Consider the following 24,654-nt stretch of genomic DNA (forward strand, 5'->3'; position numbering starts at 1 on the left):
TTGCTGGTACAACAAATGCTACTGTATGTAATGGAACTTGAGCATCTATGGATTTTGGTATCCATGGGGTGAGGTTCTGCAACCAAATCCCAAGCAGATACCAAGGGCTCACTGCATTTGTTAGTTTTCCACATTTGACAATCAAAACCTGTAATTATCTCAGATGGGTTTGTTAGGCTGTAATACTTTTGATCTATGATTTGCCTCTTGGTCCAGAATGTATTCTATTCTGTTGTGTCATACATAATGGTCACATTGAGGCAATCATATTTTGGCTTTACAAGCCAATATATGGACAAAAGGAGTCAGATAACTTGTACAATTATTCTTTTGTGGCAGTAGGAAGCAAATAAACCAAGAAGTCTTCCATTAATCATAGCTTCCATTCAAACTGAGTAACTATGGGCTGCGGATGTAGGACAAGCTTAGAAACGAGTCTATGCTTTGAAGTTGGCTTTATTTTCTAGCTTTTTCCAAAGCCATTATCCATATTTTCTAGTTTCATCCAAATAAGGAAACAGAAACAATATCTCTAGTCCATGTCCAAAGTCAGTAATACAGTAAGAGGAAATCAGATCGGTGATTATTTCAATGAAAAACAAAGCTTTTAAATTATAAACTGAAACATAATGTATGGTGCAGTATAACTTTATTGTTGCGAATAACTAAAAAGTAAATTATAAATGGATGACTAATTCAATTGTTAAAAGTAAAGTACTAGAACTCCCTTTTTAATGATATTATGTAACAAATATGCTATATCTTTGTTCTCTACTGATAACCATTCAATATGTTGAGTTCCCCTCCTTCACTGTCATTACTACAAACATCATTGCTGTTTATAATTATTTTGATTACAAAAGCTCTATTATATATTACTTAAAACATGCAAGTACACACACAGATAACAAGTGATTAAAATACTGTGTATGTAAATTAAACACAAGATCTTAAAATGGCAGGTGCAAGTTGAATATACAACAATGTTATTTATCATGAATATATTATCAGTACTCAGAAATAACTTTGTTTTAACTAACTGAAGCAAAACACCCACAAAATGCTTGAATTTAATTAAACAGATTGGTTTTCTACATCAAGAACAATTAACCTGTCTGACATATTTCATGATCACTAGAGCTATGCACAGTCATCATCTAATCTTTTAGTTTCTGAAAAAAAGCACAATACTTTACTTCATTTTACAAAAGGCTTAAACAAGATGATGAACCAAGGATCAACAAGAATTTTAGCTTATTGATTATAGGTAGTGTTACAGTTTATGCCATTTGATCACTCTCACTTGTGAAAGAAGCAACTAAACAAGCAACATAGCTGTGTTCCATGGTTTGTTCAGCATGCAATTCAACTATGAGTACACTTTCCCAATAAACCAGTTTAAAGAAGGATAATCCAAGTTCTGGATTTGTTCTCTGTTAGGAAAGAAACTAAACAGAGAAGAAACTATGCCAGTGTTTGAAAGACACACTAAATAAACCATGGAGCAAAATTCCAGGTTTGCTTAGCAGCTCCCACTGAAATTGATTTGCGTCTGACAATTTATGCCAGGGTTACAGCATTTCTTTGGTGTGTCATGAAAACCATACTCCTGTATGAGAAGTTAATCTTGCATACTTAGGCACTCTAAAATAATTAAACTCTCCAAACTCATTTAATATTTACTAACGTATTTTACTCTATTTATCATTATTATGTTTATTATTTTACTCTATTTATTACTATACTTATTATTTTACTCTATTGTTGTTGCTATTTCTCACATTCATTTTACTCTATTAGTATTGCATTTTATTTTACTATATTATTGTTGTTGTTATTACTACATTTATTATTTTACTCTATCATTATTGTTATTATATTTATTATTTTACTTTATTATTATTATATACTCTATATACTCTATTAGGGGCCCCTGGTGGCACAGTGCGTTAAAGCGCTGAGCTGCTGAACTAGCGGACCAAAAGGTGCCAGGTTCAAATCCCGGGAGCGGAATGAGCGGCCGCTGTTAGTCCCAGCTTCTGCCAACCTAGCAGTTCGAAAACATGCCAATGTGAGTAAATCAATAGGTACCGCTCCGGCAGGAAGGTAAGGGCGCTCCATGCAGTCATGCCGGCCACATGACCTTGGAGGTGTCTACGGACAACGCCGGCTCTTCGGCTTAGAAATTGAGATGAGGACCAACCCCCAGAGTCGGTACCTTTTACATATACTCTATTATTATTGGAATGATATGTAAGCACATTTACATTGAATGAAGAAGGTTAGAATGATGATTTAATCAGATTTGGACAGTCTTACCTTAAATTACAGTTTTATGTAAATATTCAAAAACATTTAACCTACTGATGCCTCAATTAATGTAAATTTATTGGTATCTATTTTTATTTTTGAAATTTACCAGTGGCTGCTACATTTCCCACCCTCAGCTGATACTCGAGTCAATAAGATTTCCCAGTTGTAAAATTAGGTACCTCAGCTTATATTCGGGTCAGCTTATACTCGAGTATATACGGTACATTTCTATCCTCTCTCCAGCTTGCTACAACTTGTCTTTTCTTGCAATCACAAGACAGTCATTTAGTACATGTCTAGATAATGCTTAGTTCTATCAAAATACATGTGGTATCTAGATATTTCTGCAATACATCTAAATATTGAGCACTTACAGTTGTAACTCAAATCTTTATTTTTGTTGGAGGTTTTCTACATAAAGGAGAAAAAGGGTAACTAAGCAACCAGGCTGTCTCTAATTACAGCCACAGCACAGCTGAATCTGTTACTAAGCGTCAAACCATTACAGGTTAAGTACACACAAAACATATGTATATAGAAAAATTCTACAATTAGGATACTCTAGAATTGAATTCATACTTAATTAGATAAACAGACGTAGTGAGGGCACCACTTAGAACAAAAATGTTTGACTTCTAATCAGTTACAGGAAACAGTTTATGATCCCAATTGCTAAAACAGGCTCTTGTAGAAAGGAGCTAAGCAGTCCATACCTTGAAATATTATAAAACAGAAGCCTCTCTGTCAAGGCTGCATTGGATGAATTGTATTCTACCAGATATTAGCGAGCAGATAGTTTTGAGGGTGGAGGAATAGGTCAATAGATTGTACTGAGAAAGCAGTTCAACAGATCACTCTGTTATTCAGCAGTGCTGGTGCAAAGGTTTGAGAATGCCAAGCTGACATAGGAAGTGCACGAAGTGGTTTGTTTATTTAATAGGCTTTGTCTTTTCTGCTCCCACAGATTTTGTTGTGGTAAGACACTTCACTATTTCTCAATTTGTACTGCATCTTTTGCGATGTTGGTTGTTATGTCAGGGAGTAAAAGCACCATATCTGAAGTGTTTTTTTGAAAACCTATTTTTTCAACCCAATATAATTAATTCCTAAGGCACCTTTACAAATACATTTTGAACAATCCTGTGTTTTGCTTTTGTTTGAATCTAATAATATGGGAATAGTCAAAATGGAAGTATAGCTGGCTAGTAGAGACTTTGAGGGTTAATGTAGCGAGATAGACGAAAGTGAAGTGATGAGACGTTCAGGGATGAAACTGGAGCACCTTTGTTGATTCTATTTTTAAAAAATATAAGTTGTTTATGCTGCTCCTATTACACCGATGAGATGGAGAGCTTAACTTGTTCAATGGCTTTTCACAGACATATTGAGTAGCAGCACCTGAAACTACTCCACTACTTTTACAGCCCTTAATGGAATTATCCAGACCCCATTTATTCCTCCCTCCCCACACATGCTACAAACCAACTTTAATGAAACAGGCTAACTGTAGAATAGTGTGTGAAGGAGAGTGACAAATAACCTTTGTAACATTCATGGGAGAGAAAAATTCTGTAGGTGTAATTTTCACATATCAGCTATACTTTGGATAGGAGGAGAACCTGTGGATATTCTGCCTCCCACGCAGTTTATACTTCCATCTTCAAAAACTTTCCTGCTGATCTTTTTTGCCTATCACTCAGCTGTTAAACACTAAGCTCCAGGCACAGTGAAAATCCCTTGCAAAAAGTGGGCCCAGTACTCTTACTACATGCACGAAAAGTTCAGCTTTGTTCATCAGCTTTATCGAGGATGGAACCAACAATGATTGTTCACATTTACTTCAGCTACATGGCCCTGGAAGGGAGAGGACAATAATTCTGCCACTTTATACCAGTGCCTATTATGCCCCATTCTACACTGCCATATAAAATCCAGGTTATCTGCTTTGAACTAGATGATATAGCAGTGTAAATCCAGCCTCAGATTGTAAGACCATCAGTGTATCTAACCAATTTTGAATGTGCCACATCAAATCAATATAGTTTACTTGAGTTGTGGACCCCCGGTGGAGTAGTGGGTTAAAGTCTTGTGACTTGAAGGTTGGGCTGCTGATCTGCAAACTGCCAGGTTCGAATCCCACCCAGGGAGAGGGCGGATGAGCTCCCTCTATCAGCTCCAGCTCCATGCGGGGACATGAGAGAAGCCTCCCACAAGGATGGTAAAACATCAAAACATCCGGACGTCCCCTGGGCAACGTCCTTGCAGACGGCCAATTCTCTCACTCCAGAAGCGACTTGCAGTCTCTCAAGTCGCTCCTGACACGAAAAAAACCCCCAAAACTTGAGTTGCAGTCAACCACTGTGTTTTCAGAAAGGGGGATCAGCTATTACTCCTTTCACCCAGAATGCACTTTAGGTATAATCCAGTACCCGTAATATGTACCAATAACTAATTCATTCAGTCTGCAAGTTGCCATTTTGAAATAACATCAAACCTCAAAGACAGAGAACATGGTCTAATTTTCTATTTCTTCCTCATCTGTTTTTACTGAACCACTTTGCTTGTTGTTTTCTGCCTTCAAGACATTTCTGGCTTATGGTGAGCTATCATGGGATTTCCTTAGCAAGATTAATTCAGAGGGGGTTTGCCTTTGTCGTCTTCTGACACTGAGAGAGTGTAAGTAACTTGCTTAAGTCCGTCCAGTAATTTCCACAGCTGAGAAGGGATTAAATTCCTGGTCTCCATAGACATAGGCCCCTTCCACCCAGCTGAATAAAATCCCTCATTATCTGCTTTGAACTGGAATATATGGCAGTGTGGACTCCGATAACGCAGTTCAAAGCCGATATTGTGGGATTTTCTGCCTTGATATTCTGGGTCATATGGCTGTGTGGAAGGGCCCATAGTTTAACAATGAAACCACTACAACCATGCTAGTTCTCACCTACTTTGACAAAAAAAAAAATTAAGAAAACTCAAAACTTTGTATTCTTTTGTGGCATTTTGGTAGGTTCAAATAAAGGCACTGCCCAATTGAGGATTCTGATTAATGGCTTTAATGGTTGTAGAAATGCAAGCCATTTCATTAATAATAATAATAATAATAAATTTATTTCTGTTCCACTCTATCTCCCTGAAGGAACTCAGGGCGGATTCCAACAAACAACGGCATACATTCAATGCCTTCATAAAACAGATAAATATTGGAATAAAATCCCAACAAGACCCCACATGTGAAAATAGCATTAAAAACCTAACACCAAATTAAACCTATCAGTGAATTGAACATAACATCGATAAATTAAACCAATATAGTCATTATATGAAGCAATGTCAGAAAAACAATTGAGCCAAGTATCAGCAGGAGAAATCCAGTATTGATGTCAAGTACCAAGTTTAAGGGTTAGTTATTGCATGGGCATAGAGGCGGAGGCAGAAGGTCAGCATTTCAGTTACAGCGTTTCTACACCTGACATCTTGACAAATATTACAGGCCTCCCAGAGCAATGCTGTCTTTCAGTCTGTATTGAAGAAAGTATTAACTGACTAGTTATGACACAGAACATCTAGGTATATAAAAAGAAAAGAATTTAATTCAGTCACAAAAAGGCATTGTGTCCTGGGATGCAGAAAACAGTGGATGATTTTTAAACCATGGTTAAAATACTGGGAGACATTTCTTTCCTTCAAATTTAAAGTGACATAAACATCAATATTTACAAATATTAGATAAAAAATGCGGGATATAAACAAAAACAACAATTAATAATGCAGGACTGCAACAGAGTAGTAGAGAACAAATTTAACAAAATTCAACCATTGATACTTATGTCATGTTTCATAAAGGTTAAAATTAACATGGGAAACTGACAGGTGAGCAAATATTAACATATTAACCAAGAGACTACCAATATGACCCTGCAAATGTTCATGGTGAATTTCTGGACAAGTCTAAAAAGAGAAGAATGAAAAATATCACTGAAAGAAAAAAAAAAAGGCTTTTATTATGACTATACTACCTAAAGGTAATCAGAGTGTCCTACCTAAAATAGATGGTACATGAAAAAATATTATCACTGATACAGAATGGTTTTTCAGTTGAGTGAATGTTGACTCTGTTGGGTTTTAAAACATTTATTTATTTAATTATTTTGACCTCAATCAGGTTTGGCTGCTTACAGAATTGATTTTGATATACAAACTGTACACATTTCCTTACTAAATCATCTAGGATAGTGTGTATATGTCTGTGCGTGTGTTTCAAATGATATCCATCTTTTTGAAGAACCTTGTATTTATTTTATTTTATAAAGAGTAAACAAAGCTACCTGCTCTCTGCAACTATCCGGTGAGGTGAAAACCTTTATCAAAATTAATGCATTTTTTATATCTGTATAAACAAAAACAGCATTTCTGTTTAAGTTCAGAAGAGTTATTCTACCGAACTGAGGAAAGGAATTTAGTATCATCAGTATTAAAAATGATTATTAATTTTTATTACGTTGACTTATACGCTGCTTTTTCTCTCCACAAAGAAGACTTTACATTCATTCCCATACCCAAGATCTCAGGGAAGGTTTGCAAATAGCATTAAAACAAGTTAAGCAATATATTAAATAAACTAAATAGTTATTAAATAACAATAGTTAAAATATTTAAAAATTGGCACCCAAATAAAACATTTGTGGTGCTAACTGGACCTAAGAAGGCGGGTATTCTACAATTAGGGTACCACAACTCCCCAAAGGCCCTACACAGTGCATTGGTCTCATTGGTTGTACATACAGTAGGCTCACCCCTGCAGACTTTAATCCTCTGGCAGAAAATTAACACACATACACCTACAGATGTGTAATTTTACCATATTTACACAAAAACCCAATGCATTACTCTACTACATGAGATGTGGGAGATCTGTGGTGGGCTCTTCCAAAAATATTTTTAAAACCACCGCAAATGGGTTTTGAAGAGAACAGCAATGCTAAGAAAGGGGGTGTTTAACTATCCTTTGCTGTTTTCTTACATCCCATTCATCCAACTGCTGTTAGACTTGAAAAGAACAGAGAAATTAAATCCTTCATCTGCCCGAGAACACTCCCCTTCAAAAGATCCCTTCCCTTAAATAAAAAAGTTCTCCTAACATGTACTTTGGCATTAGACATGTTCAAAACTGCCAAAGCTCTTTCTAAACAAGTCACTTAAATTTAAGAGGAAGGTTAATTTTGGAGTGCTTTAAGGAAGGACTATGCAGCTAATCTCCATGTTTCACCTTAATTATCTAATTTCACTAACATCCATAATCTCTATTTATTCAGACTTTAGTCTGATTAAATGTGGAAATGTGGAGGGAGAAGAGAGGAAAAGAGCAAAGGGTTCTACTAGTAGCAGCAGTGTGGAGCCCATGAGGCCTATGGGAAGACAGATCCTTTCACTGATTATAGGAACTGATCCTGATGAAGGGGGGCAGGCGAGAACAGAAGAGCTGTTACTTTCTCTGAGCCAATTAGCCTTTATTTTCATGGGGCTCCAACTTGTTCTTGTGATGCCACTTTCTATTTTTCTGCTGCAAAATAGTGTCTAAGGGCAAAAACCTGAGATGCTATGAAATCACAATCCTAGTTTGCATGTTTTACTGTGATTATTATTGTTGAATCTTTTACTGCTTTGATATTAAAACACGAAAGAGCCTTGTATATAACCTTGAAAACAGTTATATTTCAGTAGTAATACGCAACTTCAGACAGAAGGAGCCAACCGGAGGGCTGGAGGGGAGCAATTTAATCCCCCCTGTGAAGGACCAGTTGGTTCTGGCTGGCATTCCCGCCAGTTGGCAAAGAGAAGGGGCTAAAGAAACCTTGCTTCAGGTAGCCCCCTCCTCTCTGGAGTCACTTCCCTGCAGTACAACCCACCCTCCTGCCTTCAGTTCAATATGAGTTAAGCTGGTCGCATTAGGGCTGGGTAGGAATTTTTCCCCTCCTTATAGAGGAGGGTTTTTCGCCTACCCCATATTGAAGCTGCTGGGAGTAAGGAATTTAAACGGGTGGGGGCTGTATAAATAGGTGTCACTGGCAGGAAGTGGGGGAGAACTTGGACCGGCGTGCACCTTGGCACCCTTCCATACTGGGGTGAAGGGGGGGATTTTGGGTTATCTCTATAGGCTCTATGGCTTAGGGGGTTCCCCAAAATATCTCCCTTAGGGCTTACCTTGGAGGGTTTGCCTCTCTCCTAGGGGGCTTTATGGTCCAGGGGAGAAATGCCCAGGGACGGCCTTCCAGTAATGACCGGGACAGCAATCAATCAATGTGGAGTGCCCCCGGGGTCAGGTGTTTCGCCCAGTGGTTGGCTTGGCAGGTGGTCCCAAAAGATACCTGGCCTCACCATTACCCATGTCGCAGTGCTCTCCCCCACAACTAGTCAATTATCTCAATTACCAGTTTTATAATTAGGTCAATAAATGGCCCATTTATTTCTCCACATCTTGTGTCTGGTCTCTTTATTTCGCGGTGGGGATTCAATGCACATATTTGGTCCAGTAAGGAAGAACCTATGCTCAGACAACCACTTAAGATGATATGAGCCATATAAATATTTTGGTAAGTAAGCAAGGGAAGTCGTTCTTTATCTAGACTGCATCTATTCTTATTCTTTACAATGGTTTAACATCAATCAAATAATAGCAGAAGCAGGGCTATTTTGCACAATATTTCTTGGCTCCATGGTTGCTGCTTTGAGGCAGCTTTCCATGCTGTACCAATAGCTCTATCCTATCGAAGAAGAATACTGGTACATGAAAAAAATAATTTCATTGACATTCTCCTAATGTTTTTCCTTTTGCAGGCATTACTAGAGTTGTCATGGAAGTGGCAGACACTTTACTAATGTAACATAAAAAGCAACAGGGAGTCTAACCAGAATAGTCAGAATTTGTATCATGGAACCATTAAAACGCCTGCTAGTTATTTGCTGACTTGGAGAACCACTTCTGTTCTGAAAGATATTGCCCATCCAACAGAAAAGGAAGTAATCAAGTAACCAGCATGCATTATCCACTTCAGATAGATAAGATAGGAGAACCAGTTCATTTCAATTAGATGTTCTTTACTAACAGTAATAGTAAAGAAAATGTTCAAACATCTGAAGAATATATAATGACATTTCTTCATACTCTAGCCAATTGTAACAATTCAGGAAGACTAAACACTTGTAACTGTGTGATTTTGTTTCATGCCAAAGCATGGATTTACACAAATTCTTATCCAATCTGATTTTTTTCCTCTGGATTGTTTTGGTACAAAGATCAATAAAGAACTGAATTCCTTGCTGGTTCTAAAATCTCAAGCTAGTGCCCCTAAATCACCTAGGTCAGGTTACTCCCCTCCCTGCCAAGTATGCAATACCTCCCTCTTCCAGTCCTTCTTTCCCTCTAGCTGTTCTCCCCTTTTGTATTATGTCACCACCACCCATTTCTCCCTCAGATCAACTGCCCTTTTTCCCTGTGCTCTAACCACCTTTCTTTTCACTCTTTTGGCCCTCTTCCCATTCCTATTTTATTACATATATTCTCATATTTTTGCCAGGTCAGAATCCAGATTTCTATGGTTCCTAGTTTCTAGCCACTCCACTTGCACATGGGGACAATACTTGCCCTCACCTTCTCTTTCACCCATGACTGCCACAGTGCTTGCAACTGCCAGGGGCATCTTAACTACTTTTATCTCAATCATGATTACGTACTCGAGATATACCATAACGTTTGTTGGTGGTTGTGGCAAGACCAAAATAAGTGCAAGAGCATTTCTATTTAGGTGACAAGCACATAGGGAGATCAATACAGTGGCTATGATAGTAACTGCCATTTTTCAACTGAAAGGCAATCCTGTTTTGCCCATGATATCATGGACTCCTGTCTCATACAAAGCTTTCAATAAAGAGTAAGCCTCCTAGTGTTCTGCAGGGCTCAGCACGTATCTTACCAATCCAAGCTCTGATGCTCTTTGTATATATCTGAAGTGCCTCATCTTGCCATAATTTGTCTGTTATGACTACCTCTTTCCTGAAAACATTTTAAGTTCTATCTCCTGTAAGACTCTTAATTCTGGACTTCACATGGATATGTAAAACCACAGATAATAGTGAATCCTATTGAAATTAAGGACTTCTGGCCCAATAGTACCATTGACTCACTTTGGAGGACCTAGAAAATGCCTCGAGATGACATATTTTGTCAGATATACAGTGCTCCCTCGCTAATTCGTGGTTCGGGTTCTGCGGATTTGCTGTTTCGCGGATTTTCCCATCCAGCCTGCCCTCCCTCACAGGCACAAAAGGACTCAGTTTGAGGCACGTGACCCGGCCCACGCTTCCTCCTCAGCTGCTTGCAGGCAGCGCCAGTAGGCCCTGCCTGCACCTCATTGCCTCAGGAACAACAAGAAACACAGTACAGTACATTAAAAGAGGAAAAGAGGGAGGGAGGGGGGCTGTATTTATTGAAATAAATATAGTGCCGCTACTTCGTGGTTTTTCACTTTTCGCGGGCAGGCCTGGAACCTAACCCCTGCGAAAAGTGAGGGCACACTGTAGTTAATATTTCTCTTTCCGTCAAAAAAAAAAAAAAACTAGACCACAAATTATCTAGCTGAAGCTGAATATCCTGAACTATAATTCCTGCTCCATCAGCATCAGAAAGTGGCTCAACACAATACTGATTTATTTTTCTCTTACAAAATTTACAGGACTGCATACTTTTTGTAATTACATAATAGTGAAAAGAAAATCTCTTAGGGGTTTTAAACAGATTAATAAATGGAAGGCAAATGCAACCCACAAAGGATGCAACACTTCAAACCTAAAAAGGGGAAAGGAAATTTTGTATGTAGTTAAAAGGTTTAGCTATGTTGATAGCTGACATGTGCCCCAAACTAAGGGAGGAATATAAATATGATGCTACAATTGGCTCTCTATATCTATGAGTTCTGCATCCATGCATTCAAGCCATGGCTTGAAAATATTTGGGAGGGGAAATCTTGATTTTGTCACTGCTGAGTACTATACTGTCACGACCCAGGCTACAGAGCACCAATAACCATACGCAGAGGCCAGATTCTATCTAATATCTTTATTAAGGAAATATATAAAGTTAATAAAAGCAAATGTAAAAGTTAGTCCAGAAGCAGACCTTTCAGGAAAGGTCAAAATTAGTCCAAAGAAACAATGTCCAATATGAAATATTAAGGTCCAAAGTTGTAATCCAATAACCGAAACACTCACTTTGCCAGGCAAAGTGAGGGGAGATGACAAGGTCCTTTAGTCCATGAACTTGAGCAAGGCTAGGAATTAACTTGATACTTGAAAACAAGGCTTGAATCGTGGCACAAGGTAACAAGGAACAAGAACAAGATCCGTGGAATTACTTGGTAAAATCCGTGAAACAAGGCAAGGTTTAGTCCTGAAAGGCGAGGCAAGGTCCGTAGGTAAACAAGGCTGGGAAACAGGAGCGAAGGCTTGAAAACAAGAACAAGGCTTGAACAGGAACGAGGCTTGGATCGGAGCGCGCTGTCCAGACACAACTCGCTCCGGAGGCTGACGAATTGACTCCGCAAAGTTACTCCGCGGGTAAAACACCTATATAGAGTCTAACTTTCCCGCCGAGAGCAGTTCTCTGGGAACCAGAAACGAAAGCTAATCTCTGAGACCAGATGTTTGACTCCTTAAAGATTCTCATGGAAAGCAGGCTTAATTGGCTAAATTCTTAGCAATTATTCTAGCACTCCTGCGCGAGGCCGCTTCCAAACCTCTCTGTTGTTTACAAAACTCATGGCGAGAAAACACAGGAGATGTAGCCTCAGTGTTTGTTTGACATACTTCTGGAACATAACCCTCTTGCAGGTGCAAGGTTCCCAGATCTGGCTGGGAAGAATCTGTCTGGGAAGAATCCAGTTCTGACTGGGAAGGTAAAAAACCCAAGTTTTCTTCTTCATCAGGCATCACAATGTCATGAGCAGGACTACAAGGCCCATGGGTCATCACATATACTGATGTAAAGGCATATCCTCTTGTATCCTCTGATATTTCAGGTCCTCAGGCTTTCACCCGTGCTTATTTGAATTGCTCACCATTTTATATACAGGATGCCAACATCATGGTATATAATGTGAGCATCCATTAATTTTGATATACACTGGAGTATCCTGGAATCAACCCCCAGTCGATACTGAGGAGCCACTGTAATGTCTCATTCTTTATCTAGAGCAGGAGAGCAATTTATATTATCCTCAGTGAAAGGCTTACTTTATTTTTTCTAGGAGTGAATCACTGTATTATTACAGAAGAGTGTTTCCATTTTAACTTCCAGGTGCCTGTGTTTTTCTTTTACTTATTCTCCATTTCTGCCATTCCTCTAGTTAAGTGTGTCATATAGAAAGGATTCTCTTCTTTCCTTGCATCATTACGTATTAAATCTTCCTCATTTGCTCTGTGTTATATAGCATATGTGCATTCCACATTTTTTGCAATGGAAACTATCATCTCAGTAATAAGCAATTTTCAATTATTTAATTAACAGATCTTCCTATAGTCCAATTTTCAGTTATTCATCCTTTTCAATCAAGTTTTGCACCAATACAACTCTCCCCATTCTCATTTGCTGCCACTCTCTTCTTTTGTTGTTCCACCTCTTACCAAGATAAGTTACACTATTAATCAAACTGAAAACATGGCAAGCGGCTCAAAATATCAGTAGTTTATTTTGGCAGGTGGGATAACACCTAATCAGAAACTCAATTGATGTAATTCCTTTAACAGGAAACATTATTTTCTATTATCATTTAAAAAATCATTTTTAGTGGTTCAGAAACAGAAGTTCTTGATTGTTGGTGACTTTTTCATCACTGCTGAAATGTGTGTTATGGTTTGGGTACAGATTACCTACAGAATTGCCTTCTTCCATACAAGGCGCCCTGAACACTGAGGTCCTTTGGAGGGCGTCCGCTTCAGCCTGCTAGTACCCAACTGGCAAACACCACCCAGAGGACCTTTTCATCAGCGCCCCAAGACTGTGGAACAATCTGTCAGAAGAGCTCCAACAGCTAAATCAACTGTCGCAGTTTAAGACACAAGTGAAGACCTATATCTTCCAAACTTGCATCTTATGTTTGAATCTCTGTTTTGTGTATTTTAATATCGGTATGTATTTTGTGGAAATATGTTTTATATATGTATTTTAAGAAATGTTTTATGTGAATGTGTATTTTACAATATTGTAATCTGCCTTGAGCTGTGAGGAGAGGTGGGCAAGAAATAAATATTATTCTGTAAAAGACCAAAAATGTAAATATCAAAACTTTGGATTTAGACTATCCATCATTTTGGTCCACGTCTGCCTCTACAATGTGACATATCCTTAACATCTATTCACTTTAGCCATGCCTTATTTTTCAAGTTGCTACAACCAAACATGTCTCTGCAGTTCTATTTCTCAAATGCCTCCTTTTCCCTTTAATTACTTCTCATACTCAACAGACTTATTTGCCTATCTCTTATCTATTCCCTGACCAAACTTCTTCATTATAATATGTGCCATGTTATCATCTTTTTCTTTCCACAATCTGAACAGTTATATATTTTCCAGTTTCTAAAAAGCTGCCTCATGAAAGAGTGAAGAGAGGAAGAAAAGTATTCTCTCACCCCAAATTCTTGAATGTTGGGGCAGTTGTAGGTGGGAAATATGTAGCTTTCTAGAACTGAGTTGACTGCAACTTCCCACCAAGTCTAGCCAACACATATTCACAAAGATGAATTCACAGAGATGTCGGAATGAGGCAGAAATGATGTGTTACTGGATTTCTCCTAGAGGGCTGTAACTCTCTAGCACAGTAGTTCTCAACCTATGGGTCCCCAGGTGTTTTGGCCTACAACTCGCAGAAATCCCAGCCAGTTTAACAGCTGTTAGGATTTCTGGGAGTTGAAAACATCTGGGGACCCAAAGGGTGACAACCACTGCTCTATGGAGGCCACCTCAGTTTTACAAGCTCTTCTAATTTTACACAATTCCAGCTGGGAGATCAAAGTATCATGTAGTGAGTAAACCAGCTGCACTACTAATAACTATTTCAATGTGTTTATTATAGCACAAATGCTCTTGGGAAGTTATTTATTATGAGGTTGCATAGTGAGCTTGTAAAACAAAGTCTTTGAAGGAAATCTGTGATTGCATTCCCCAAAAGTGCTTTTCTTGAAACACAAACCTACAATGCTATTATAAAGAGTCAATGCCATTTTCTTACATGCTCAAAACAAGATTAAGATTTTGCAGATATGAGGAAGAATTCCTGTCCTCACTGTAACAGTGAATTTTTCTGCACATACAAAAAAAAAAAAAAAAACCTCGCAAAGCCCTAATGGTCACTTTTTTATTTCTTGGTCCCCTAGGAAAATTAAAATCCGCTTGAATAAAGAAAACAATTTATCCTACTCAAGATTGCAGCTATGTCCTAAGAATGTATTTCACCTTTTAGTGTAAATTTCACATCTTTCTGGATTGCTCTTACAAATCTTGTTTTGAGATCACTTTTCTCAAGCATTCTTGAGGAAATGCTACTATTTTATTTGTCATAACAATAGGAATTCACTTTATTACTTGAAACATAGTACCTAAACAGTAATAAAAAGAGCTAGCTGTTTAAAATGGTGCTTCACACATCAAAAGAAATACAGTAGAGTCTCACTTATCCAAGCTAAACAGGCCGGCAGAAGCTTGGATAAGCGAATATCTTGAATAATAAGGAGGGATTAAGGAAAAGCCTATTAAACATCAAATTAGGTTATGATTTTACAAATTAAGCACCAAAACATCATGTTATACAGCAAATTTGACAGAAAAAGTAGTTTGATATGCAGTAATGTTATGCTGTAATTACTGTATTTACGAATTTAGCACCAAATATCACGATATATTGAAAACATTGACGACAAAAATGGTTTGGATTATCCAGAGGCTTGGATAAGCGAGGCTTGGATAAGTGAGACTCTACTGTACAATTTACAGCAGTGGTTCTCAACCTGGGGTCCTCAGATGTTTTTGGCCTTCAACTCCCAGAAATCCTAACCGCTGGTAAACTGGCTGGGATTTCTGGGAGTTGTAGGCCAAAAACATCTGGGGACCCCAGGTTGAGAACCACTGTTCTACAGAATATATAAACATAGGCTATGAAGAGGGATGTGGTTGTAGCACTAGATAAACCATAGAGTTGAGGTCACCAGAATGAAAGGGGTGTGATGGGATGTAAATTTGATGCTAAATCCAAAAGCAAATGGCGGGAATGGCAGGGGTGGGTGGGTACAGAAATTAGGATTTGTAAATTTTTGAGGTAGTTACAAAATGTGCAGGTATGGAGGCCACCTCAGTTTTACAAGCTCTAAAGTAGGCATGGGCAAACTCTGGCTCCCCGGGTAACTGTTAGGAATTGTGGAAGTTGAAGTCCAAAACTAACGTTTGCCCATGCCTGCTCTAGAGCCACAGGAGCATCACCACTGACCTGGCTAAAAGGACTTCATATCACAAAAGTACCTAAGATCTTTTGTACAAAGAATGGAGTTGTGCATATAAATAAAAGAAATTTAAAACGGACTGTTGTCATCCTGTCCTTCAAGTAATTTCTGAACATAAGGTTTCTTTGGCAAGATTTATTGAGGGGGGTTTACCTTCCTCTTAGGCTGAGAGAGTGGGACTTACCCAAGGTCACCAAGTGGATTTCCATGCCCAAACCAAAATCTGAACCCTGGTCTCCAGAGTTCTAGTCCAAACTGAAACCGCTACATCACTCTGGCTCTCATAAAAAGGCTCATGGTGTTTAAATATATTAATAAACAATGTAGGTCAGAAGACTTTATGATTTCAGGTTTCCTGCATCATGTTTTAAAGTATAACTGAGCACTATTTGTGGAGAAAGGAAGAGCATGTTGGCTGCCAAATCATATACTTCACACTCATAATTCTATTTCAGTCTGACAAAACATTTACCTGAATAGGATAAGCCACACATTCCTTCCTCACAGGTACAACACTCATGTATGAGCTATAAAGCATTATGTCTTTTTAAGGGCACCCAGGAAGAATTAATTTTGAATAAAATATATTATTTCCCGAACATTGGTGCCCAAAACTGAACAAAGTATTGTTTTGTCCCTATTCTTACTCCAGACTAAACACAGGATATACACCAAATTAGTATAATTGCACAAACCCTATTTATAAAAAAATGTATTTTGCTCATAAAATAGCATTTAGCATACATAACTGTATGCTAAACTTGAAAACTTGAAAACCACTTTATCAAAGGAACAGAAAGATCTGTTTTGAGGCAAGGTATAATATAGTTTCCAAAATGCTTACAAGCAGGTACCTTGCAATTCAATGTAATAGCCAAATCACTATGTCCTGTTTACAAGAAGTGCCCCAAACAAGTCAGAATAGTAGTCTATGAGATATGCTCTGGGACTTGCTTTGGCAGCAGCCACTACAATTTCTTCTTTAGGTAAGGACTGTAATTATTTCCTTTCATCTGGCAGGAAGAAAAAAGTGAAACAAAAAACAACTACTTTTCAAATATGTTCAAACATGCATGATTCCCCTTTCTACAGCTGAACTACTGTGGCCCAAACTTTCCAAAATGTTTTGTCTTTCCCAGTCCAACCTCTTGGCCCAAGCCTCTTCTTTAAAAGTATCAAGTTAACCGGTTTTGGCAGGTTGAATAGATGAATAGTCCAAATACATGGCACTACTCGACATAAATCTAGGAAAAGACATGTTGTTATGTCCCACTGGCCTTCTGCATTGTTTCCAACAGTAATTGACACACCCAGGAATTTAACAGTACCAGACAGTTCTCTCTGCCCCATCTCGGGTAGAACACTGCTTCTCTGTTCTTTAATCTGATGTACAGATGTACATGCAGCTCCATAAAGCTAAGAAGCAGTCCTCGCTCTAACACTACATAGGAAGACATCACCAGAATATATAAGGAAGTTTCATGTAAAAATATACACTCCTTAATGCTATAGAGGTTCAAAGAGTTGTTTCCTCTGTTTCCATAGCCTGTCTTTCAAATGTACATCAAAATGCTTTGGCACTAAAGTGAGGGATGCCAGAATAAAAATGTGACACAACTCCTCCCTCAACCCATTTGAAAGGGAGGAAGCTATCAAATCCTGGCCTTGCTCAGTAGATAGTTCAGACCTATCATTTATGACTAGGAGGGCCTTCAGCATTGGTCTTGGAGGAGAGCAATGCGACTTGAGCCCCCTCCCATGTGATGCTGTGCTCAGAGCACACCGTTCTGATACTGCTCCAACACGTTCTTGTTCTCTCTCTCTCTCTCTCTCTGCAGCACGCATGCAGCGGCTTCCTACTGGATTGATGGTCCAGTGACCTTTGGCTGTTAGAGCTGGGCAAGGAACGGATCTGTTGCAGCAGTCTTCCTAGGCATTCCTTGCATTCCTGCACTATCAGAAAGCTCCAGGAACAAACAACGTGCCCCCTCCCGAACAGGCACACACACCTGCCCTCCCATTCGCCCAGAGAGCTGCTTCCGTCCATCTGTCGCACTCCACAAACATGCAGCCAAAAAGGCAAGCAGCCACTACCCCTCCCAGTCTTCCCCCTACAAAGTGATTACAGAGGCATAGGAGTTATGAGGTCTGGTCTGTTTCAGAGGAAAGCCAGGACAGGGAGGAAGAGAGAGCGGGGAGAAAGAGAAAACGCTACTGGCATTCTATGGATTCTCTCCTCAAGCTTGGATGCAATGAGCTCTAACAAGCAAATGGGGGAAACACAAGATGGGGCGAGGTCGAGCGAGGGTAGACTCTGCAGGTTAAGAAATAAGGGTTTAGAGGGCCAAGACTGAGCCGAGGGAACAGGAAAATGAGGGGGAGAGCTTTTAAGAAGCTGAAGAAGCAGGAAGAAATGTCTACAATGACAAGGGGGGAAAGGCAGAAGCAAAGGGATGGAAAGGGAATCGAAGGGATGGAAAGGGAATTGTCAGGGTTTGGATGGTTTATGAACACAAGTCAGAAGGAGAGCTCTCAAGGAATGGGAAAAAGGCACACAGGGTTAAAAAGATAACTAAAAAACAATATCAGATATAGGATAAGGAGTGAAAAGCTTTATAGAAATTAGAGGACATCTCTTTCGACAAGGAGCCAAAAATGAAAGAAAGGCCAGGAATTTTTCAAAAGACAATGTTCAGGGAGTGAAGGACATCAGGTACATTTATGATGGGGAAGAATAGGAATTTTAGGGGAGGTATCTTGAGATGGAGGATGGGAGAACACAGTTATTTCAGGACAAATGAAAAATTAAGAGAGCCTATTTTGTAAGACTTGTGGGGCACTGTATGGAATGGTACCCATTTCAATCGGTAAGCCCAAACTATGCTAGGAAGGGCAAAGAAGACAAGTAATAAAAAGGAGAAAGGAGGTGGTGGAATCTGCATAAAGGAAGTTGTTACACAAAATAAGAGGCGAGCTAAGGTGGAGCCTATTTATATTAAAAAATTAAACAGGAAACCGATGGAAAAGGACACCCTTAGGATAAGAAAGAAAGAATATGTTTATGGGGGGAAGATACAGAAGGCAGAGCTATTGAAAGAAGAACATGTTTAAGATGGAAAGCTCAGGAAGGCAGAGTTGATAGAAGAAGAATATTGTCAGGTCGATAAAATGGATCACTGCTTATTAACAAAAATAAAGAAGTAAAATAGGGAAATGGGTAGCGGGAAAGCACCCTGAGGATAAAAAGAAAGGGGGGAAAGAATTATGTTTAGGATGGGGAGATAAGGAAAGTAGAGGTATAGTGGGGAGGGGGATGATGCAAAGGTTACTTAGAGGGTAAAGGACAGGATCTTGGCAGGTGGGATGGGAAAAGAAGCAAAAGGAGACAAGAGAAACAGCACTGGGTTGCTCTGAGTTTTCTGGGCTGTATGGCCATGTTCCAAAAGCATTCTCTCCTGACGTTTCGCCTGCATCTATGGCAGGCATTCTCAGAGGTTGTGAAGTCTGTTGGAAACTAGTCAAGAAGGGTTTATATATCTGTGGAATTTCCAGCGTGGGAGAAAGAAATCTATCTGTTTGAGGCAAGGGTGAATGTTTCAATTGGCCACCTTGATTAGCATTGAATAGCCTTTCAGCTGCAAGGCCTGGCCGATTCCTGCCTGAGGGAATCCATTGTTGGGAGGTGTTAGCTGGCTGATTGATTCATGTCTGGAACTCCTGTTTTCTGAGTGGTGTTCTTTATTTACTGTCCTGATTTTATAGTGGTTTTTTTCAAATACTGTTAGCCAGGAATCAGCCAGGCTTTGGAGCTGCAAGGCTTTTCAATGCTACTCAAGGTGATTAGTTGCAACATTCACACTTGCCTCCAAAAGGCAAGAGTTCTTTCTCCCACCCTGGACCTTCAACAGATATATAAACCTCCTTTGCTTAGTTTCCAGTATACCTCACCATCTCTGAGGATGTCTGCCATAGATGTGGGAATGCCCCTCTGCCAGAGAGTGGGGTAAGGTGGTTAGGTATTAAGGGTATATACTTAGAAAGGAATCTGGATGCCCCCTAAATCTGTACAGATAAAACAATATCCTTCATATGGTTAAAAGGGAAGCATAGGCATACTTGGCGAGAATGCTTCTGGAACATGGTCATACAGCCCGGAAAACTCACAGCAACCTAGTGATTCCGCCCATGAAAGCCTTCGACAACACATTAAGCAGCATTGTTTAGAAGACATGAGGCAATCCTAAGCAAAGCCAAACCAAGAAGACACACTGACCATGGGGAATATATCATATTTAAATATAATACAAATAATGATATAGTGATGATGATGATGGTACCACGAGGCTCTCAATGGAGGCTGGCAAGTTTTGAAGGAATGAGATGGGGCACTTCAAAGTCTCCCTGTTTCATAGTTGGGAATTGAGAGGGCAAAATGGGGGTATAAATAAAAAAAATACTAGGAATGATAATAATACAATGAAATAATAATATGACCACAAGGAGGGGCAAGTTGGAGGAAAGGATGGGAAGGAGAGCCTCGTGCCTTCCCCTTGATTTCCCACAGAGAAGGAAGTTGCTGGAACAAGAGGGCAAGGCGGGGGTGAGGATGGCGAGGAGTTGCCTCAGGAAGCGAGGAGGCGACCCACCTGGCCCCGAAAACCTCCCTCCCCGCCCCTCACGTTCTCCCCCGCCTCTCTCACTCACCGCGGCGCCGGGTCTTCGCTGGCGCGGAGGGGCCGCCGCCGCCTCCCCGCCCGCCGGGAAGGGCCCTACCCCGGGGCGCCCATGGTCCCGGTGCCGCCACCGCTGAGGAGAAACACGAAACCCTCCTCTTTCCCTCCTTCCTTCCTTCGCTGCCTGCTTCTTCCCGCCCCCCTCCCAGACGTCAGCCCCTCGCCCTGCCCTGCGCCTCGCCGCGATTGGAGGAGCGCGCCGCGAGACGCCTCACCATTGGCCCGCCGCCGGGCTCAAACCGCCCAATGGCGGCGCCAGCTGAGGTTGCCAGGGTTACCGATGCTGTGAAGAGGCCGGCGGGCGAACAGTCGAGGAGGAGGGAGCTGCACTTCCTTCAGGTCAGGCCCGGCCCTGGGCGAGGGCTCGGTGGCACCTTCAGCCCCAGTTTGACACCATTTTAAACTGCCAAGCTTCGATGCTGGGGCATCCTGGGAGTTGTAAATGTGGTGAGGCACCAGCACTCTTCTCAAGAGGAGCCTCGAAGCCTTCTGAGGCCTCTTCCACATAGCGGAATAAATCCCACATTATTCATTCATTTATTTATTTACTACATTTCTATCCCGCCCTTCTCACCCCGAAGGGGACTCAGAGCAGCTTACAAATAATTTGTACATAGCATAAATTATATTATTAGTATAGCACAATATTAGCATTACATATTGTACTATACCACTATAAAGGTAAAGGTTTCCCCTGACGTTAAGTCCAGTCATGTCTGACTCTGGGGGTTGGTGCTCAGCTCCATTTCTAAGCCGAAGAGCCGGCGTTGTCCGTAGACAGCTCCAGGGTCATGTGGCCGGCATGACTGCATGGAGCGCCGTTACCTTCCCGCCGGAGCAGTACCTATTGATCTACTCACATTTGCATGTTTTCGAACTGCTAGGTTGGCAGGAGCTGGGGCTAATAGCGGACATTCATTCCGCTCCCAGGATTTGAACCTGGGACCTTTCGGTCTGCAAGTTCAGCAGCTCAGCACTTTAACACACTGCGCCACCACCAGGGGCCCCCATACCACTATACTGTAATATTATTAGTAATATTACATGTAATATATAATATATAACTAATATTATTATATTGTATTATTATTAGTATTATATATATATTTTTGTGTCAGGAGCAACATGAGTTGCTTCTGGTGTGAGAGAATTGGCCGTCTGCAAGGACGTTGCCAGGGGACGGCCGGATGTTTTGATGTTTTTACCATCCTTGTGGGAAAAAAGTATTATATTGTATTACATTACAACATTATTATCGTTATATGCATATACAATATATTATATATTATTGTATATTATATTGAATACTGTATACAATTTTATATATATATATATATATATATATATACAGTAGAGTCTCACTTATCGAAGCTAAACGGACCGGCAGAAGCTTGGTTAAGCGAATATCTTGGATAATAAGGAGGGATTAAGAAAAAGCCTATTAAACATTCAATTTGGTTATGATTTTACAAATTAAGAACCAAAACATCATGTTATACAACAAATTTGACAGAAAAAGTAGTTCAATATGCAGTAAAGTTATGTTGTAATTACTGTATTTACGAATATAGCACCAAAATATCACGATATATTGAAAACATTGCCTATAAAAATGGCTTGGATTATCCAGAGGCTTGGATAAGCGAGCCTTGGATAAGTGAGACTCTACTGTATATACATACATACATACAGTAGAGTTTCACTTATCCAAGCCTCGCTTATCCAAGTTTCTGGATTATCCAAGCCATTTTTGTAGTCAATGTTTTCAATAAATCATGATATTTTGATACTAAATTTGTAAATACAGTAAGGGCCAGGGCTTCCCAGTTCTCTGTGTCTATGCCACAGTTTTTAAGGTTGGCTTTAAGCCCATCTTTAAATTTCTTTTCCTGTCCACCTACATTCCATTTTCCGTTCTTGAGTTGCGAGTAGAGTGATCGGGCATTCGGACAACGTGGCCACTCCAGTGGAATTGATGGCGAAGAAGCATCACTTCAGTGCTGGTGGTCTTTGCTTCTTCCAGAACGCTGACATTTGTACAGTGTAGTTCAGGCATGGGCAAACTTCGGCCTTCCCTCCAGGTGTTTTGGACTCCAGCTCCCACAATTACTAACAGTTAGGAATTGTGGAGGGAAGGCCGAAGTTTGCCCATGCCTGGTGTAGATGCACCCCAGGGAGGAACTGGGAGATAATGGGAGGAGAATGGGAACCAATAACAGTAAGAGAACTTGTGTCCCAAGTAAATTCTACTGCTTCCCCACCATTCTCAGGGTGCATCTACACTGTGGAATGAATGCTGTTTGACTACACTTTTGAATGCCATGGCTAGGCGATGTGAAATCCTGGAATAATAATAATAATAATAATAATAACAACAACAACAATTTTATTTCTTACCCACCTCTCCTATGGAGCCCCTGGTGGCACAGCGAGTTAAACAGCTGAGCTGCTGAACTTGCTGACAAAAAGGTTGGTGGTTCGAATCCGGGGAGCAGGGTGAGCTCCCATTGTTAGCCCCAGCTTCTGCCAACCTAGCAGTTCGGAAACATGCAAATGTGAGTACATCAATAGGTACTGCTCCAGTGGGAAGGTAACGGCGCTCCATGCAGTCATGCCAGCCATATGACCTTGGAGGTGTCTACGAACAATGCCGGCTCTTTGGCTTAGAAATAAGCACCAACTCCCAGAGTTGGACATGCTTAAATTTAATGTTAGGGGAAAACCTTTACCTCGCATCTTGAAGCGGGTTACAAATCAATTAAAATACATAAACACAACAAATGGTGATGGGATGGTGAAGAAGCAGCATTCAAGCACAGAAGATTAAATGCCTCCTAAAATTTCAAATTCCATGATACCATAGCATTGTGCCATGGCAATTAAAGTTCAGGAAACTGTAATTCCACAGAATAAATGCACCCACAGACACATACTCATCAAATAGATTCAAGCCACACAGGCACCATGCCTTTTAAATACTACTGTTGTGTTTTCTTTGTGACTTTTTTCCTTCTTCCCATGTTTCCCTCAAACACCTTCCCTTTTTTTCCTTTCCTTTGTCTTCCTTCCCTTTTCTTCCTTTCTTTTTCTTTCCACCCTCTCTTCCTTAGTTCTTCCCTTCTTTTCTCTTTGTTTCACTTCCCTCATACCTTCTCCCCTTTTCTTTCTCTTCCTTCCCTCCTCTTTCTTTCTTTCCCCTCTCTCCCTTTTTCTTTTTTCTTTTTTTAAATATATTTTTATTTTAGGATATACACATACATAACATTTACAATTCCCACCACCACCACCAGGATTATTTTCTTTTACATATTAATCCTGTTTGAGAGAATCCTACTAGATTTACATACTGTGTAACATTTGTATCATATTTCTTATGGCCTGATCTCTAGACTTATAATTCATGACCTGCTTCCATCTTTCTTCAACTTCTTGCATTCTATTTTCATTACCTTTTGAGTAATTTAATTTTGCATCCATAATTTCGAATTCCATTTGGTCCACCATATACTGATATCGTTTATTTACTATCCACTTTGATTTGTCTTTCCATCCCAATACTATCTCTCCCTTCCTTTTTCCTTCCTTTGTTTCCCTTAGTTTTTTTTTCTGTATTTGTTTTCTCCCTACCTTCCCCTCAATCACATCATCTAGCAGCAGACAATCAACTCCCTCCCTTCATTCCCCAGGTATGTAACAGAGGGCCACTTCACCTAGGAACAACCAACCCATTTTTTTTCATTTTCTTTCCCTCAGCTCTGGACCAAAAAGGGTTGTTATTGTATTTCAATCCCCATAAATGATTTTTAGTTGGATAATGAAGGATGTGTGTGCCAGGTTTGGTCCAGATCCATCAAGCCATGTAGGAGCCTTTGTGATACAAACAGACCAACCGACAGACATATTTTTCTTCTTTTGTAGCCCATGATTTTCTTTGCAAACAACATGCTTATACTTTTCTTGGTAATAATATAACAAGATGTTAAATAATAATTGAGAGTGAACTTTAATTTTCTGGTCTTTTCTTTAGATATTAATATCCATTTATTTGACCAACGCCCCCCCC

The 24,654-nt window shown here is 39.9% G+C and overlaps 2 protein-coding genes across 10 annotated transcripts in view; one reads left to right on the forward strand and one right to left on the reverse strand.

Annotated features, from left to right (window-relative positions):
• Positions 1-20,705, reverse strand: part of pkp4 (plakophilin 4) — a 149,883-nt gene extending 129,178 nt beyond the window's left edge. For all 3 annotated transcript variants that reach the window (XM_008119250.3, XM_008119251.3, XM_003226443.4), the window contains exon 1: positions 20,563-20,705. The gene's annotated coding sequence lies outside the window, so the exon portion shown is untranslated. The remainder of the gene's footprint in view (positions 1-20,562) is intronic.
• Positions 20,706-20,752: 47 nt separating this feature from the next.
• Positions 20,753-24,654, forward strand: part of ccdc148 (coiled-coil domain containing 148) — a 194,636-nt gene continuing 190,734 nt past the window's right edge. For 5 of the 7 annotated variants that reach the window (XR_010001326.1, XR_507326.3, XR_010001327.1 and 2 more), the window contains exon 1: positions 20,863-20,930. Coding sequence is in view for 1 of the 7 variants with exons in the window: in XM_062965431.1 (XP_062821501.1) it covers positions 20,838-20,930 (93 nt within the window). In the remaining 6 variants the exon portion in view is untranslated. Of the gene's footprint in view, positions 20,931-24,654 lie in introns of all 7 variants that reach the window. The other 2 variants (XM_062965431.1, XM_062965413.1) reach the window with 2 other exon arrangements.

Source organism: Anolis carolinensis, chromosome 1 (assembly GCF_035594765.1).
Source record: "Anolis carolinensis isolate JA03-04 chromosome 1, rAnoCar3.1.pri, whole genome shotgun sequence".
NCBI classification, from domain to species: Eukaryota; Metazoa; Chordata; class Lepidosauria; order Squamata; family Dactyloidae; genus Anolis; species Anolis carolinensis.